The 18,594-nt window shown below is 41.7% G+C and overlaps 1 protein-coding gene across 16 annotated transcripts in view; it reads right to left on the bottom strand.

The window, feature by feature from the left end:
- srcin1b (SRC kinase signaling inhibitor 1b) overlaps positions 1-18,594 on the bottom strand; it is a 120,067-nt gene that overhangs the window by 85,216 nt on the left and 16,257 nt on the right. The window contains exon 2 of one of the 16 annotated variants that reach the window (XM_078937597.1): positions 332-508. The exons of the other annotated variants lie outside the window; for them this stretch is intronic. Coding sequence (XP_078793723.1) covers positions 332-344 — 13 coding nt within the window. The 5' untranslated portion in view covers positions 345-508. The remainder of the gene's footprint in view (positions 1-331; positions 509-18,594) is intronic. 16 annotated transcript variants of the gene reach the window in all.

The following is an 18,594-nucleotide window of genomic DNA, read 5'->3' as shown; positions in this document are numbered from 1 at the left end:
CATTTCGTTTCTGCCATGATTTTAGTTCTGCTTCCTGTATACTTTTGAAGGTTTCCTGCATTTCATGGCTTTGAGTTTTACTCCCCTGGTCCCAATCTCCCCTGATCGATTTCATCTGAGTCTCGTCAGTCCTGTTTGTAGATATGTTTGTCTCTGTGCTGGTCCATACCATCATTTCCCTGATTGCCTTCTCCCATGTCTGCCTGGTTACCCCGACGTTTGGTTTGGCTTCCCTGCTCAGCAGCGCTTTATGTTTGTAAGTAAACCCCTTTGCCTTGGAACCTTCTGCCAGCCCATCTCTGCATTTTGGGGCCTTCATCTACCCTCGTACCTGACGATAACATTGCCTACAGCAGCTCTGCCCAACCCAGGTTCTCCAGATCTGCCACCCTGCCGGTTTTCCTGCTCCTTGACCTTCTTGCGGATGATGTCATGGATTAGATGTGTCCAGTCAATCAGAATAGGGAGAGCTGAGTCAGCAAATCAGCAGCCAGGAGGGCAGGGAGACCTGGAAAACAGGCAGGGTGGTGGATTTTGAGGACTTGGAGAACAGGAAATGTTTTGATAAATTATTATGGTAATGCTATGGGGCATCAAAGACATTTTAACTCAAAAGACCTCCAATTTGGTCAGATTAGGCCAGTTTAGGTGTTTTGATGTTACAGACAGTGGGACATCTCAAAGTTTAAGGGCAGAAGAAGACTAACAGACACAAAAGGAGAGGTGCGGAGGAAGACAATTCAACACTTTAATTTGTTGGGTTTTTTAAGCTTCACGATATATATGGAACTATACAGAAAAAGACAGTTGAATTTCATTGCAGACATTTAAGTTAAGTTCCATTCATACGGTATACCTTCTAAAAATGTTCCAATGAAAGTTCCAGTCAAAGTTTCACTGCAGTCCAAAATGAAACCCAGAGCTAAGAGGCGATCTCCAGGGTGTTCGCTGTGCTCTTCTTAGATCTATACTAACCTGCACATGGAAAAATAAAGAAGACACTTTTCCATACTGGAAATCTTTTAAGGCTGGAAAAATCAATGCACTTTCTAAACACTCAGGAGTCTTGGACTGCGATTTAGACAAGATGCTTGATAGTCAACAGTGAATATTCAGAAATGAGGTGAGATACATCTGAAGGCAATGATTATGTCTTTGAGGGATCTGCAGGGGACAACATCAGCAAAGACCTGTTTTCTCTTCCCTATAACACATTCTTGGAAACACATGACCTCTGACAGGGTCTGGATGACACATGTTCCCCTGGTTGATCCTAAAGTCTGGACATAAACAACCATATTCTCTTTGAAAAGTTGGAAACTGTTCTGGGAACCATAAAGTGAGACTAAAGACAAACAAAGCAACATATCCTGCAAGTGTGTTGTTGTTGTTGTTGTTGTTGTTGTGTCAAAAAGACCTGACGTAGAAGTTTGGAGAAACAAGCCAACAATTAAAGCAGGCATTGTTCTTGTTGTGAGCCCCAACCCTACTCCCCATTGGGCCCTCTTTAGTCAACATTCAGCCTTTCCGATGTACAAAAACACAACACGCATTTTGTTGAAACAAATGGTGAAAATGGACATGAATTAAACAGATTAAGACTTCAGATTTGTTTTAACCTTTATAGCCCCAATGCCCTGCTTTGCACATCTAATGGAGGGTTAAGTGCTACAGGTACACAAACCCAGGAGCGGGAAGACTTGAAAAAATCCAAAGACATTTAAACAATTTATAACAGAGAGCCACAACACAAAAGATGATCCAACACTGAACACATAACAGAAACAACTTAAATAAGGAGCACAAATGAGACCATTGCAGGCAGATGCGAGCATCTCCAAGAGAACTCAGGAGGGCGGGGCCTACAGGAGTAGGCATAGCCAACTTGCACAAAAACAAATCTCAAGAAAAACCTAGAAGCAAAACGGCAAGGGGCAAAATCACAACATAATGAGCATCAGAAGTTAGCTTGGTGCTAAACCTAAATTTCTATCAGAAGTCTGACATTGTGACCTTTGAAATAGCTCTACTGTCACTCTTTATCCGTGTATTTTCATTCTTCTGATCCTGGTTTGTAAGCCCCTGAAGCGAAAGGATAGAAGGGACTCCGTGAGGAGGGTGGGCGGAGCAAAGACAGATGGAAGCTCGATCTTTGGACATTCTCAACCATTGAAAGGAGAGTATTTGGATCTGTGATCTACAACAGAGCAACTTCTCAACCTAAACTGTCCCACAGTTGATCAGGATGCACAGAACTGCACAGCCGTTCACTACTGTTGGTGAAGGAAGGTGGAGTCTCTCCTTCCTCTGGAAGAAAAGGTATTGATGGCAAATCCTGGACCAAGACAGATCCCTCAAATGAGGGTCCACAGGATCTGGAAGCTGGTCAGCTGTTGCTGTTAACAAGGTTTTAACATTGCTTCAACGACCTATCAGTAACCAATCCCCCAAAGTATCACGTTTCTTCTTCCATCTCTACCAGAGAAGCCAAAATGATGGAGTAGATCGAGTTCTGACAGAAGAGGTTCATTTGTTTCCAGCTCCAGTTTCAGGTTCCCTTTCTATACAAAACAAAACACAACACAGTGTGTGTGTAGAGTCTCTACAAATGGGAACCAACCTGTGCTGCACCAGTCCAGCACTCATTCACAGTCCTTTCATGGGCTGTCTCATGGATTTTCTGCCACATCAGGAAAACTTTACAGACAGTTTCCCCAGAAGTGACGTATTGAGGAGAGCGCTCTGCTCGGAAAACAGGCTCAATTACATAACTTGCAGTGTTTAGACAGACTTGTTGTGAATCCATTATTGATCTCTCCCTCAAGGTATTTACTTGCTGAGCAGCAGAGATGCACTAGAGCAGGCTTAACTTCATTAGCTGACGTTTAAGAAACAGTTTTCTACAGCTGAAAGCCAGGCGACGGTCCTCTGCGTATGCATTACACCTCACACATACTTGATAAGAATCACATCAATGCCAGCTGACAACAGCACAGCTAGTAAAGTCTCGTACGAGAAGGATTCCCATGGTACTCAAACTCAAACGAGGATTTGCTTTGACAACAGCGGCATTTGTCTGCAGAAGCATCTGAAGAGGTCACAGCTACAGTTAGTGGAATACTAGTGTGTATCCATGGAAGTAGAAGAAAGGTTATAGAAGCGAGGAGGACTGCCAGAGACGAAGGGAACATAGAGACAAGGCCTTGTCACTGTAATTTATGTGAAGCTTTGAGCAACCTCAGCTTGTGTGTGTGTGTGTGTGGGGGGGGGGTTTGTGTGTGAGTGGGTGGGATAGTTGTGCGTAAGGACACAAAAAACTGGATAAGAGGTAATGGTGGTCATCTGCTGCTGCAGTTTTCATCTAGCCATCATTTTGCAATTGTTATTGTTTTCAGATACATGGATTCACCCTTTTCCGGTTTCTATAAAAGAAAATTTTATTCCATTTTTAACATAATCCTGGAACTCTTGTAAATTCAATATTTTTTCAAACTTGTCATTGTCAGATGATAAAAGACTGATGCATTTTTTTAAAGAGACGTATTTAATTAGTACATTTATTTAAAACCTTTATTCCATGTTTCATTTTTAAAAATTTGCATTGAAACTCTTTACATAGCAGATTATTCAGACTGAATCTGATGGGATGAAAATAGTATTGATGATCTGAATTTTCTAATTTCCCTTCTGGTGATTTATAAAGTTTTTTCTGCTGGATTGAACTGAATCATTGTATTGTTCATGATCTTTCTTGAATTTAATTTTGGCTACAAAATGGGAATGACTTTTTAAAGGATTTATAAATAAAGATGATAATGATGATCTCACCAAAGGATAATTTTAAAGTACTATGTTACATAATGACTGGATCATTTTTCTCTTCATTCAACCCTTGTGCTATCCTGGGCATTTTAACATTGGGAGTTGGGTCATTTAGACCCACTAGACAGTGCGTTGAACCTTTTTCTTCAATGATTTGTAAAACCTCGTCCATGGATTACATTAAATCTTTCCACCTTTATCCACCTTTGTCATGGTAGGTAGAACACGTCAATGTAAGGATCAGGGGCCTCATTTATAAAACTTTGCGTAGGATTTGCGTCAGAAGTGGCGTACGGATGAAACATAGGATGTGCGTACGCACAGAAATATTCGGAGTTATAAAACCGTGCGCACGCACATCCTACGCATCTTTCTCTTAATAAATCACAACCAATTCTAAATTTTTTTTTTTTCCAACAAACTTTATTGTATATTTTTCAATTTACAGACATTCACAGTCACTTACTTGCACAATAAACAATTGTTAATATCAAACACAAATATAAGACGGAAAAAACGAAAAATAGTAACATTTTTAACAATGTGTGTGCCTCTTTGTTTTTTTTTTTTGTTTTTTTTTTTTGTTTTTTATAGATGCTCATATACAAACCAAATTAGGGTGAACAAACGTTATAAATGCACATGTAGAAAAAAAAGAAACAAAAATGAAATAATAGGCAAAGGCAAGGCCAAAACAATTCAAAATAATAATACTTTTGATATATTTTGATAAATGACTGTAGTTTTCTTGTTTTTGTTAGGAATGCATTTAAGACACTTATAATAATCAGAAAAATAATTCAAAAAAATACTAAATAAAGGGCATGTATTTTTCCCTTTACACAAATGAATGAAATGTTTGCATAAAATAATAACAACATTAATGACATCAGAAATTCCCGGGTCCAGATTTTCCATATAGAAAAGAACATCACATTAGGAAAAAAAGGGAATATTTAAAATTTTGACAACCTATTCTAAATGCTGCGCAGCTTTTGCGGCCTCATGACACGCCTATAGTTGCCCATAAATAGTCCGTGAAACGCCCACAAATGAATATTCATTGATTGCGAAACCATGCCAAACACGGAGAGAAAATCAAAAAAAAAACGTAACTTCACTCAATGTGAAGTAGAAGTTATCGTTGGCGAGGTGGAAAAGAGGAGAATAATGTTGTTTGGAGGGCACAGTGTGGCCTTACTAATGCCAAAAAGGCACGCGAGTGGCAGACGGCGGCAGACGCCAAATGCTGTAGCCTCACAACCTCGGACCGTGGCCGAAATAAAAAAGGAAAGGTCGGACATCAAAGTCGAGGCATAAAAAACGTGGGGGGGGGCACCGGAGCTGACCCCTCCTGATGAGAGACTGGCGGCAATAATTGGGGAATCCCTTTTAAGTGGAGTGGTGACTGAGGCGCAGGGGGACACCGACGCGCCAGATATACCGGGTGACACACCCCCAAAAGCCCGCAGAGGAAGTCTGAACCGGCTCATAAGCCACTCGTCCTCGTTTGCCAACAAGTCTCCTTGCTGTCTAAAGATGCGTTCACTCCGAATTCTTCCATTTGCCACATCTTCTAAGAGCGCAAGATCAGCCATTGTGCGTCATTACGCATTGTGATGGGGCATTTTATTTCCCTCCATTTAATTACATCTGACAAGCTACAGATGTCGGTAATAATCGACGTGGAAATGGGAAATTGATCAGCACAAATGTAATTTCTTGTTGCTTTCTGAATGGTTGAGACATACGCCATACATTGTTTCATCAAAAATAAAACAAACTAAAGGCATATGAATGAATACCATAATTCTGTAGCTTATGAAGAAATATTTTACTATGAAAACAACTTTCCCTAGTTGACAATTAATGCATCTCTCTCTATCTATCCATCTGTCTGTCTAATTGCTCCTATATCTGCTCCGCCAGACGGACACATTGACGGGAATATCAGTTGTGTACATTATTTCGTTCTGTTAACTATATTATTTATATTATTTATGAGGATGAATTGCACAACATGCCAATATTGCAGAAAATATTTCACTTTTCTTTTTGCAAATATGTGTTCATTTGAATTTCTGTTGTAATTTTCGTTTGATTTTTTTTTTTGTTTGTTTCACTGCTGATCGGTCCAACGGGTGTTGGTGTAGGCTGTTAATTGTAAGACTTGCTTTGTGAAGTCTTCATGTTATTTCTGAGAGGCAGTATTGTCATTTTCACTTTCACGTGTTTCTTCCATCTGCCGACGGCGTCGCCGTTTCTCATTTCACCCGTTTTTGTGCGTACGCCTGGGTCAGAGCTTGCGTGAAGGACCGCACATTTTCCCCTCAAGTTTGCTTTTTATAAATCTCAACTATTGCGTAGAGAGTGGCGTACGCCTTCTTTTGTGCGTACGCAACGTTTATAAATGAGGCCCCAGGTCATCTGGACCCCATAGGTTAGCACAAGGGTTAAGGAAAGAAGTCAGGTCCAGATGTAGAATTGTGTGTAAAGTTGACATTTTTCTGCACTTCTGGTAATAACTGGTTGTTTGACAGGGATGTGTTCAGCTGGAACTTTCCTTTAGTTGTTCTAATTAATGAATACAATTATTTGAACGGATAAAAAATGATAAATAAAGAAATCTGAGATAACTTGTTTATTATTGAGTTGAAAACATTTGACAAAATTAAATCTAATTATGCATTTCATTACGTCAACTGGAGCAGCAGCCTAGCGATAGAAAGCGGAAGAGTCACCTAAACATTTTCCATCTTGACACTGGAGGAGTATACGAGGTGTGTTGCAGGTGTGCAGCAGATGTGCAGCAGGTGTGTTGCAGGTGTGCAGCAGATGTGCAGCAGGTGTGTCGCAGGTGTGCAGAAAGGTGTGTTGCAGGTGTGCAGCAGGTGTGCAGCAGATGTGCAGCAGGTGTGTAGCAGGTGTGTTGCAGGTGTGCAGCAGATGTGCAGCAGGGGTGTTGCAGGTGTGCAGCATATGTGCAGCAGATGTGCAGAAAGGTGTGTTGCAGGTGTGTAGCAGGTGTGTTGCAGGTGTCCGGCAGATGTGCAGCAGGTTTGTAGCAGGTGTGCAGCAGATGTGCAGAAAGGTGTGTTGCAGGTCGGGTGAGATCCTATAGTATCCCGAGACCCAAAGAGATGAGTGTAGCGACTGAACTTGGCGGCGAGTAAGTATTTGAACAAACATTTCGGTCTTATTTCATTTTACTGCCATATTAAAATGAACCAAAATATGATAAAAATCTGAAAAAGTTTAACAAGCCTTTGACAGCCTGGAGAATTACATCAGCAGCTGTTGCACTATCTTAGCTATGGGGAAGACGAGAGCACCAACACCCTTTTCTCCAAACACGGCCGACCTGAAGATTCTCCCGGGCCGCCTCCTCTCCAGGAAGCGGAATTATTGACACACTAGATTCTATCAATAAAAAGCTCTTTAGCCTTGATTGCCGCCTAAATCTGCTAGAGATCCTCCACAAAGAGTTCCAATTCCTGCGGAAGTCTCTGGAGTTCAGCCAGCACCAGGAGCTCGCAGCGGAGAACCAGGCCCTCAGTGAGACCGTCAAGATCTGAGCAGTGACACCGCCCGTCCCTCTGAAGAGAACCGGTCCATTAAAGAAACCCTCCTGGATCTTCAGGCGGGGAGCATGAGGGACAACCTGGTAATCTCGGGTATTCCAGAGGAGGCAGGAGAAGATCCGGAGGCCAGGGTGAAATCCTTCATGGGGGTCCAGCTGAAGCTCCCCAAGGAGGAGGTACAGAAGATCTCCTTCCACAGGGTTCACCGGCTCGTAGGAGGGAGATCTGACAGCCAGCGTCCGCGACCAATTATTGCTAGATTTGAGCACTACAAGCAAAAGGAGCTGGTGAAGAGCCGTGGCCGAAAGCTGAAGGGAACGCACTTCAGTGTAAACGACTAGATTCCGTCAGAGATCCTGCGGCGCGGGAAGATCCTTTTCCCACTGAGGAAGAAACACCTCACCGTGGACAAACTGTTTGTGGACCACTAGCTCTTTCCGGACCCAGAGATCACCTCGTGGCTGTGTTGTAGACCTGACATCCGAGCTGTGCCAAAGACACAGGCCAAACTGGTTTAAATGAATGGAAAACCGGCTCATGAACAACCAACACCTCCATCTCGTTAAAGCAGTTTAATTCTCTCCCCTCTCATGTTTCTGTTGTTGTTTTGTTGTGTTTGTTTCTTCCTGTTTTTCTTTTCCTCTTTCATCTGTTTAGTCCCCTTCTCCCCATATTTAAATCATGTAAAGGCAACACATCCCTGGCAAGTTGTTATTTGTTAATGCACACGGGCATGCATTCGCGATCCCGCACAGACTCGTTGACATCCTGCAAACACCTCACATAGGCTCACATTGGACACACACAACATGCAGCTCACACAGCCAGGAAACAATCACACAATCAAAACACACAGCGCTCCTCCGCTGGTCAGCGGGCACACAGTCGGGCACACACGCATTAATAATCCTCACACTTTCCCAGTTAGAGTAGTTATGTCCAGTCTTAACATTGTTAGCTGGAATGTGCATGGACTTGGATCCGGTACAAAGAGACTGAAACCAACTGAATGGTCTTAAAGGAGATCTAGCTTTACTGCAGGAGAACCACTTATCTAAATCAGCTGATCATTTCCTGTGCTGCTCACAATTTCCATTCATGTATTCTGCTAGTTACAACTCCAAACAAAGAGGAATTGCTGTCTTGATTAATAAAAACATCAATTTTACTCATAAGGATACAGTTATTGGCACAGGTTTGTAATCATTAACATATCAGTTCAGAATAATGACTTTTGCATAGCTAGTATCTATGGCGCGAATGTTGACGACTCTTCCTTCTTTGACAGATTCTTCACCTCAATCTCAGTTCACTCTGACTCCACAATTCTTATAGAAGGAGACATCAATCTGATTCTGGACCCTGAACTTGACAGACTCAGCACAGCAGCAAACCAGCGTACTGGTAAACAGCGCACTGTAACTATACTAAAGCAGTACATGAAGGATCTGGGTCTCTGCGACGCTTGGCGCTCATGTTAACCAAACACTAAAGGGTTCACCTTCTTCTGTCCAGTTCACAAATCACACTCTCGTTTAGACTATTTATTAATCAGTAAATCTCTTTAAAAAGATATCAGAAGTTCCAACATTCATCCAATCATTATCAGTGATCATGCACCAGTTTCCGTTAATATTTCTAGGGAAATCCCCACAACCTCAGGTACATCCTGGAGGTTTAATACATCTCTGCTAAAAGACCAAGAATTTATTCAATTCTTTAAAATAGAGTGGGCAACCTTCTTAGAATTCAACAATACTCCTGAAATCTCACTATGTCTTGTTTGGGAAAGAGCAAAAGCAGTGATGAGAAGGAAAATTATCTCTTACTCAACTCATAAAAAACACAAAGACAAAGCAGATTTATTAGAATTAGGAAATAGAATCAAAACTCTGCAGGCTGCTTATGCTGCTGAAAGATTTGAAAACTCAAGTAAATCTGGCAAATTTCTAGCTAATCAGCTTAAAATGAACAAAGAAAAATAACAATCAGCACATCTATTATGGACCAAACAGGAAATGTCACTCAAGACCCGGTCAGATTTAATAACATGTTTAAAGACTTTTATAAAAACGTGAAATTAATTAGAAATAACTCTGTTTTATTATCACTGAACAGTAACGCAGAGCAAAGACTCTCGATACCAGTCAAATAAGGCAATATGAAATCAGAACTGGTGCAGCTAAACTACACCTCATTACTGAAAAGCATACAGGACGATCTAACCCGCTGGGTCAGCCTGAGTCAGCAGCGTTAAAATTAACGTTCTAACAAATAAACAGCTGGACTCTTTTTTCTGTTGATAACACGACAATCATTTTACATTTGTTGGCTCATCTGTTGTTTCATTCCTACTCTGTTTACGTCGGCTACGGTGGCCGTTTTGGTTCAGTTTTTCGCTGTGAGGACGGATCGCATTCAGACTGAGGGATCTTAGAGAGAACCAAAGCTCAGTCCAATTGGAAATGGACCGAGACCGCCTCCAATGATGGGTCCGAAAGCAGTTCCTGGTCCCGGACCAGGGTCCACTTGGATGTATTCAGACTGAAAATTTGTTTCGGATTGGGGGGGAAACAGACTCACAAACAGGTTCACTTTGAGTGGACCAAATGAGTGAAGTGAGTGAGTGAAGAGTTACCTGCTCAGGTTTAATGCATTGTCGCTTTGATGCACGTTCCGTTAAGTGTGTAACCTTTTTCGTAAATGTGTAATGCAGAGATATAGAACACTCGCTGGAAAAAAACACAGAAGTTCAGACATCTATATTTCTCAGAAACTCCTTAAAGCAAGTCATCCATCCATTTTCTGAACCTACGTATTCCCGTTTGGGGGTCAAAGGATTGCTGGAGCCTATCCCAACGAATGATTGCGGCTCGCTCTATAATTCTCCAATCATTCACAGGGTCACACGACACAAACATAATAACTGATGAACAAAACTATTCATTATGTGGAAAAAGTTAGCAAAGAATTTAAATTAAAATTATCAATTTTTCACTTCATTCTTGCCAATTAGCTTAAAAAAATCAACAATTTATGAAGGTAGCCTAAATAATCTGAATGAAGTGCTAATAATGATAAATGTCTGCTCCATTGATTGATGCTTTGGAAGTCCAAACATCTTCACTGAAGAGTTTTTTAGCTAAAAATACTGTTTAGCGCTGCAAACGACATCACTATGAGCTCAATGATGAGGCCTTATACAGATATGAGAAAGTAGTGACCGAAGACAGACGCCATGGCACTTTTAGAGAGCACTTTACTGAGGTGATAAGTCATTTAACCACCGACTCCTAAACCTCTCTTCCCCCCTTGCAGCTCCCCTCTGGGATTTCAGTTTATTGGATCTTTCATGCTTTGAGTGCTAGCAGATGAGGATGCAGCTCAGCTTCAAACTGCAGCTGGGAGTTCAATTAACCAGTAATCGTCAGGAATGAGGCAAATCCAGCCTGAATTATTGCTGCTGTTGCATTTTTGCCACAACACTGAGCTTTTTTGATTTTTTTAAAATTAATTTGTAAAATCTTCTATAATTAGCTCCAGCTGCATCTGGTTCTTGGTTCCTGTCAAATCACTTTTTACAACTCAATGGTGCTAATTCTGTGCTTTTTGTCTGATTACAATGTTTCTAAGAAAACTGTAACTATGTTTTGTCAGATAGGGGCTGTTTATCACTAATTTTTTGATTTTTATTTTTTAACTTGTCCTGTCCAACAGCTGGGCAGACAAATGAGAGCTGAGGGCCTCTTGTGTTGGACATATTTTACTTTAACAACAGGGGTTATGAATCTTCTGACAAACCAGAGGTATGTCTGAATAAACCCCTTTTGTAATTGAGGCTAAACTTTATTCAATTTAATCGTATTTGAAAATCTTTTGTGTTGGACCGGACGGAAAAGGAAAGAAGGGAAGAAGAGAGAGGGATGTTAGAGAGAGGGATATATCTGTCGAGGGTTTCAGCCAACGGGTCTTTACATTAATTCAGTTTTGAGCTGTTCAGACTTTTTAGTCGGTTTAGAATTATGCAGTTTGATTATTTTACGCAGTTTACACGCAATTTGTTACATAAATTGTATGCAATTGTGTGTGATTCTTGTGAGATGCATAAACAAATGCGTGTCTTTCCACGACCGTTTCGCGTATGTCTAACAGACTTTTCACGCATGAACCACCGATGTGTAACTTTTAGATCACGTATACGGTGCACATATCACATTACAATTATGTCATTGATGCATGAATCACTGATGAATTTCTGATAAACAGCACAATAATCACACGGTTCATGTTCTACGTTGGTTTACGTGTTCTTTGCGTGGTTTATTCGTACTTCTTCTGTAGTTTTAATGTGGTTCATTTCTGATACATCTGTGAAAATTTCACGTAAAGAACCACAACTTTTCTCACTTTCTCCACGTATGTTCACGTATGTTCACGTATGTTCACGTATGACCAGTTTTCATCTGTGCAATTTGGACAAAAGTGTCACACGACGTTTAGTGTAGATTAGCTCTGTATACCTTTCACCTTATCTGCTTGTTTCATTTTCGATCAACTTCGTTTAGCATATCTGATCTCATCTTTTCCTTCCTTAGCCTGGATTGTTTCATCATAGTTTAGCTAAAAGTAGCTCATTTGAGCTGATCTCAGTTCAGATAAGTTTAGTTTATAACTTTTGCCTGAAACACTTTAAACGTTTGCAGTCGGTTCCAGGAAAAGACTTTCAATCAGCCTAAATGCACACATTGCCGTTCAGTTTCAGTAAGCTCTCGTTGTGATATCACCCTTTTTTTTCACAGTGAACGTGATGATCAATACATCAAGAGCTGATGATAAGATCCTTTTTACCTTCTAAGAATACTATTGAAACAGCAACAAAGTTCTTATTACTGTTTATATTTGTTTTTATTACTACAAAGACCGAATACATCAACTCTCCCAACACTTTCTATTTGCTTCAAAGTTATATGCCTATTTTTAGAAATATGTCAAAAAACAGAAAAGGAAAACTTTGTAAAAAAAACATGTGTTTATGTCTGCAGCAAAATCCCTTCACTTTTAATAAAGCTGATTACATTTACAGCAAAGCCCTTCCTGTCATAATTATCCACCACTGAAGCTGCTACTCAGTCAGTAAACATTGACATTTTTCCCTGTATCAACATTATCTGCATACATGTGATCACACTGTCTCCTGGGTGTCTTCTCTGAAAATCCGAGCCAGCAGAACACTCACTGTTCTGCCAGGAAAACTCTCAGCAAAAGATTCAGAGTTCCCACATTTAAGCAGAGAAGTTCATCATTTTGATGAATTTTCTTTCAAGAAAATCTGGATGTTGAACTGACTTGGGGAAGAGATGAGAGCTGGAACTCGTCCTCATGCACCCCAGCATCCCCTCTGCCATGTTAACAGGGTCTCAGCAGACCTTCTGAGCTGGTCTGGTGGATGCGGTTCTGTCTGCTCCTCCTTCTCATCCTGCTGGCTCCGTCTGGCCGAGGTGTCCAGCTCCGGGACACTCTGCCAACGCTCAGGATGTGGACCCTCCCTGGTGTCGTTAATCTAAGATGAGAGGCTGCTTGATGAGAGGAGGGTGGGTGAGGGCAGGGATGCGGCAGCGGGCAGGTGTTCCATCACTGATGACTGAATTCAGCTCTTCACACACAGCCATGTCTCCTGTTAGACCACAACACTCCTCACCAAAGACTAAACTAAACTGATGCAGACTATTTGAATGTACGTCAATTAAATGAGGCGCACTGAGCTATAAGGCCCAACAATGGGAGACAAAAGAGGCAGAGATCAGTCAGTCATACATTAGTAACTGTGTTGACAAGTAACTCTGGAATCTGTTTTTACAGCGCTTAAAAAAAATTCACACAAGAACAGTTATTGTGACCATGTTAACTCCGATCCATGTCTAAAACAATACAGTGCAACACCACTACACATTATTTGCTTTAGCGCTTTCGCTAGAACGTTCAATCTTGTTTGTAACTACTTAAGAAAAACTGTTGTTGTTTTTTAATTAATCTAAAGTGTCCCTTGTTGCGAACGTGTTTGTTATTTTGTGGCCCTGCAACAGACTGGCGACCTGTTCAGGATGTACCCTGGCTTTGCCTAACAGGGGCTGGGATAGGCTCCAGCAACCCGGTGACCCTAAAAGTGACCGAGCATGTTCACAAGACAGATGGATGGAAGTATTGTAAATTCCCTGCTGTTCAATTTTTCATTACCTTTCATTCATTGCATGTTCGGTAGCTTCTCCAACCATCTGAATGGAACTGAACAAAGCATGAAAAGTCTCCAGACAGACAGTCTCGGGTTCTCTTTTATTCCTGTCTCAGTAGAAATCAACATTTTCCTTAGTGGACTAAACGGAGCTGAGAGCTGCTCCTCCAACTGTCCTGTTCTTCACTCATCCAAAAAAATGCAGCATGTTTAGCAGCCATTTTTAGTCCCTCATAGTCTGCAGAATAAATCACAAATTTATTGTCATCGCACCATCAGCATGTGCAAAATGCGTATTGCAAAAGAAGAAGTCCATTGCCATAAATGGTAACCTTAAATGTTTACACACATGCTAAAACAACCTTATGGCAGCTTAAAGTTATTAACAAATTAAATTGAGCCCTTTATGCATTTGACCAATCACTCACTTCCTATGTAAATACGGGTCATTTGGAGTAAAATGTTATGTTGACTTTTATTTAAATAAAACTGTTGCAGTGAAATGGAAATGATGTATTAGTTGTTTTTTGTTTTTGTTGTTCTTCACGCATCATATGTCATATTTTTATCGCAACATTGATCACTAATCTTGCACATCGCTAGTTTTCCCCACGTTGTGCAGTCCAACCCTCACCTAAATGTAAAATACATGTAGTACTTTATATTAGGTTCTACTTCTGCAAGATTTACCTAAAAAAGGAACTCATGTGCCATTTTTTATCAACACTACAATTCTAAGACAAAAAGATTATTAGGTAAATGATTACTTTTAAATAATCATAACAAGTCACCTGTATTGTACTACAGCTTGGGAGTAACTTTCACAGCACTAAATCCTGTCTGACCCAAGACATTTAGAAAGGGTTATTTGAGTCCAGCACAAGTCATGAAGGTGAGTAATTAGTGTCACTGAGTGAACAGTGGGGGGGGGGGGGGGGAGGGGGGGAGTCAGGGAAGGAGATCTATTAGTGGAACTAATCAGTGGTAAGTTAGGCTCAGCGAGGCAGACAGCTGCAGTTCTGCAGTGAGAAGAGACGCCGTCCATGTTTTCACTGCAGGTTGTGCACAGCCCCCATGCATCCGCAGATAAACAGAAACCAACCTGATGCGCATTTTCAAAACATGAACAAATCTAACTTCAGAATCATTTGGGGTATATTAACGTTAAACATCTGAGTAAAACATCAAAACAGTTTAAATACATGAAAAATCTGTCTCCTTTGGAATGAACCCAGATCAACATCTCTGGATGAATATATTTTTTTTAAACTAATGGCTGCAGCCAAGATTTATAGAAAAAAAACCTATATAAGTTTTTTATAGAATCCAAAAGCTGGTCAGGATCCCTTTAGCTTAGGAGACCCAGAATCTCCGAGGTGATGCGTTTGGACACAGATCATTAGTTCATCAGATAAATCGCCTTAAGATCAAAGCATGAAACTGAGAATGGAGACACCAAATACTGGAGATATCTAAAGACATAAGGTCACAAATGATCTCCGAATATTTTCATCAGCGTTCTACGTCTTTCCATCTACAGCGAAATGTCCCAGACTAAACATTTAGCGTTTGGTGTTGAAACAGCCCACGAGTATAAACGTCAGCTTCTTCTCTGTTTGCATTCTGCATCTGCAACCATCAACAGACACTTCATCCCAGGAAAAGCTTGGCCCTGAACTCCTGTTAAAATCACACTGACTCCCCCTTTACTGACGGAACAAACTCCCAGCAGTTCACTCGAAGCATGAACAAAGGGATGGGGTTCCTTTTTTTAGTGTTGTGTCTTCTTGTCTGATCCCTTTCCAAAAACTGTTTAAAAATCTGCTTCTCCTCCTGAAGCTGATGATTAACTGGAAAAAATGGCATCAGTGGAAACAAATCAGTGCCATTAAGACCTCTGATGCACTGAAGCATGAAGGAAATCCACTGACTTCCCTGCTTCAGGTCCTGGAGGGGTTTGCACAGTAATGTTCAGTCTTCCCTACCGGCTGATGCCTTCATATGTTTGACTTATTTAGTGCATTTGCTCCGGTCATCAAACCCCAAAGGGTCAAGGTTTGATTGGCAGCAGAGTTTGTTTCCTTGGATAATAATAATAATAATACATTTTATTTATAAGGTGCCTTTCTGGGCACTCAAGGTCGCCGCACAGCATGTATACAGTATAAAATAAAATAAACACTTAAAACAACAACAACAATTTAAATAAATACAAAATTAAATAAAAAATATATAAAAACGTGAAAAGGTTAATGTTAAAGTGAATAGGCCATTTGGAAAAGATGAGTTTTTAGCTTTGATTTGAAATGTGGGAGTGTGTCAGTGTTGCGGAGGTCAGGGGGGAGTGAGTTCCAAAGCCGGGGAGCAGAGCAACTGAATGCCCGGCTCCCCATGGTGACAAGACGGGCAGAAGGGACAGAAAACTGGATAGAAGAAGAGGAGCGGAGGGAGCGAGCAGGTATGGAGACATGAAGGAGGTCAGAGAGATATGGAGGTGCAAGGTTGTGAAAGGCTTTGAATGTGTAGAGCAAGATTTTGTATTGAATGCGGAATGGGATGGGTAGCCAGTGAAGCTGTTGAAGAATAGGTGTGATATGGTTGATGGAGGGAGTGCGTGTGATGATACGAGCTGCTGAATTCTGAACCATTTGAAGTTTATGGAGGGTTTTTTGTGGGAGACCAAATAGAAGAGAGTTACAATAGTCCAGGCGGGAAGTAACAAGACTATGTACCAGTACAGCAGTGGACTGAGTAGTGAGGGAGGGACGTAGACGTTGAATGTTGCGTAGATGGAAGTAAGCTGATCTGGTGACGCTGTTTATGTGAGAAGTGAAAGAGAGACTACTGTCGAGGATGACACCCAAACTCTTTACCTGAGGGGAGGGAGAGATGGTGGAGCCGTCAATGGAAAGAGAGAAATGGTTGGTCTTGCTCAGGGTAGATTTGGTGCCAATCAGAAGAAGTTCAGTTTTATTGCTATTGAGTTTTAAAAAGTTTGAGGTGAACCAGGATTTGACTTCATTGATGCAGTCAACCAGTGCTAATGGAGGCAGTGTGGAGTTGGGTTGGCTGGAAAGATAGAGCTGGGTGTCATCCGCATAGCAATGAAAATGGATGTGGTGTTTTTGGAAAATATGACCAAGCGGGAGAAGGTAGATAATAAAGAGGAGTGGACCGAGCACAGAACCCTGAGGGACACCAGTTGTGATGGGGACAGAATGAGAAGTTCCTTTTCACAGGTGTGTGAACGCTCACCTGGACTTTGGCGTGGACCAAACAGGCCAACCCTGGAGGGTCTCAGATGACTTGAGCCAAAGTGTGGAGGTGAAGTTAAGGACTTAAATGACAAGAGCCAGGAACCAAATGACAATGCTAAGGGGGGGGGGGGGGGGGGGGGGGGGCATTACTGCACTAGGGTTGGAGGATCAGCTGAACCACAGGTTTTTCTTCTTTGTGCAATTTCTCCTCGTCTTGTCAAACTATACCGCCCCCAAGTGACCAAAGTTTGGAACTGTGGGGGTTTTCCAGACAGTTTGTTGGGCCCATCTTTGGTTTACCTCTGAGAGTGCTGACTGTGACAGATAACCAAATCAAAGGTTTACTCTTTATCGGCCTTTCCTACCATTTGAAACGGAGTCCACTGGGCGATGAAAGCCACCAAAGAGGGAGCTGTCGGTGTAACTGATGCACAAATCCAGAAATCTGCCCCGACATTCAGAAATCATTGTAATTCTTAGGTGGAGTCACAGCCTTTAATCAATAAATCAGGCTAAGAAACTGTTCAAACCCAACAGAGTCAATAACTGAAACCGTTCTCCCAGGATTTCCTAGATCACAAAGATTTTGTAAACACAAAGCAACTTGTGACTTTTTTCATGCGCGGAAAACGACGGCAGTATTCCTTTCCTCTCATTTGAGATCATTCCAGCATCAAAGTTGGAGCCCGACCCAAATGGTGGTCTACTTTCTTCTCTGCTCTGTATCTCTGTATAGCTGATCTCCTCCATAGCGTTTCCTTTCCCTTTTCTCCTCCAAGCCTTTGGCATGTGAGGCTGACAGCTTAGTGGGCTCAGAGCCAGAGCTGAAACTGATGTCTGTGTCGGTCGGCCTCCCTCCGGGGAGGAGGGCAAACACACAATCACAACACGGTTAACAGGAGGCCATGCCCCGAGAGCTCACAGGGTCATGTTCCTGCAGCGTCATGGGTGTCTGCTGTTCTCCTTCTCTTCTCCTGCAGGTATGTCCTCTCATCTGGCCTGTAAAATCCCCCACCACCTTGTTCTACACCTCCGGAGGTGGCTGCCTCTCGGGGGGTTTGCATGTTCAAAGGTTGGTAAGGTTCAGTCTGACACACATCCCAGAGATGTTGGATGGAGTGGGGTCCAGAAATGGATCATCCCTCAAAGGAAACAACGTAAAGACTTCCAGCTGCAGGTGAAGACGCTAAATGCTCTTTTTCCTCCTCTGAATACTGACCTGGTTTTCAGTGACAGCTGCTTGTCGATGGTGTGTCGCATTGAAAAGCTCACAGAGAAGAGCTTCACCAAGGAGCAAAGAGTAGCGTTAGAGGGGACAGGTCTTAACGTTACTGTGAGCGTCAGTACCTTTTACAGTGACTGCTCTTTGCTTAGGCAGCGATTAAGAGGCTTTGCAGAAGTCTGGAGCTATGAGGTAATTGTTTTCAGCACCAGGGGAATTATACTGTACTGTGACTAGATGGACATTGCAATGTAGACAATGAAAATAAAAATAAATAAAGGGCTGGTCATGGTTTCATCATGGTGAGTTCAACTGTGTGCTGAGTCTGGGGTAACTCTATAATTGGCTGTCCATCTCTCCAGAAACTACCTAGACCTTTTGAACAGAGTCAGCGTTTTCTTCAAACAGTAATCGTGTCATTTTTGACAACCTTCACTGAAACAAACTGTAAATGGGGCATTTTTATGGACTATTTTCAGCCTT

The sequence above is a fragment of the Oryzias latipes genome, chromosome 19, assembly GCF_053564925.1.
Source record: "Oryzias latipes strain Hd-rR chromosome 19, Olatipes_Hd-rR_3.1".
Classification (NCBI taxonomy): Eukaryota; Metazoa; Chordata; class Actinopteri; order Beloniformes; family Adrianichthyidae; genus Oryzias; species Oryzias latipes.
Note: the sequence above shows the minus strand (reverse complement) of the source record. Positions and strands in the feature narration are given on the sequence as shown.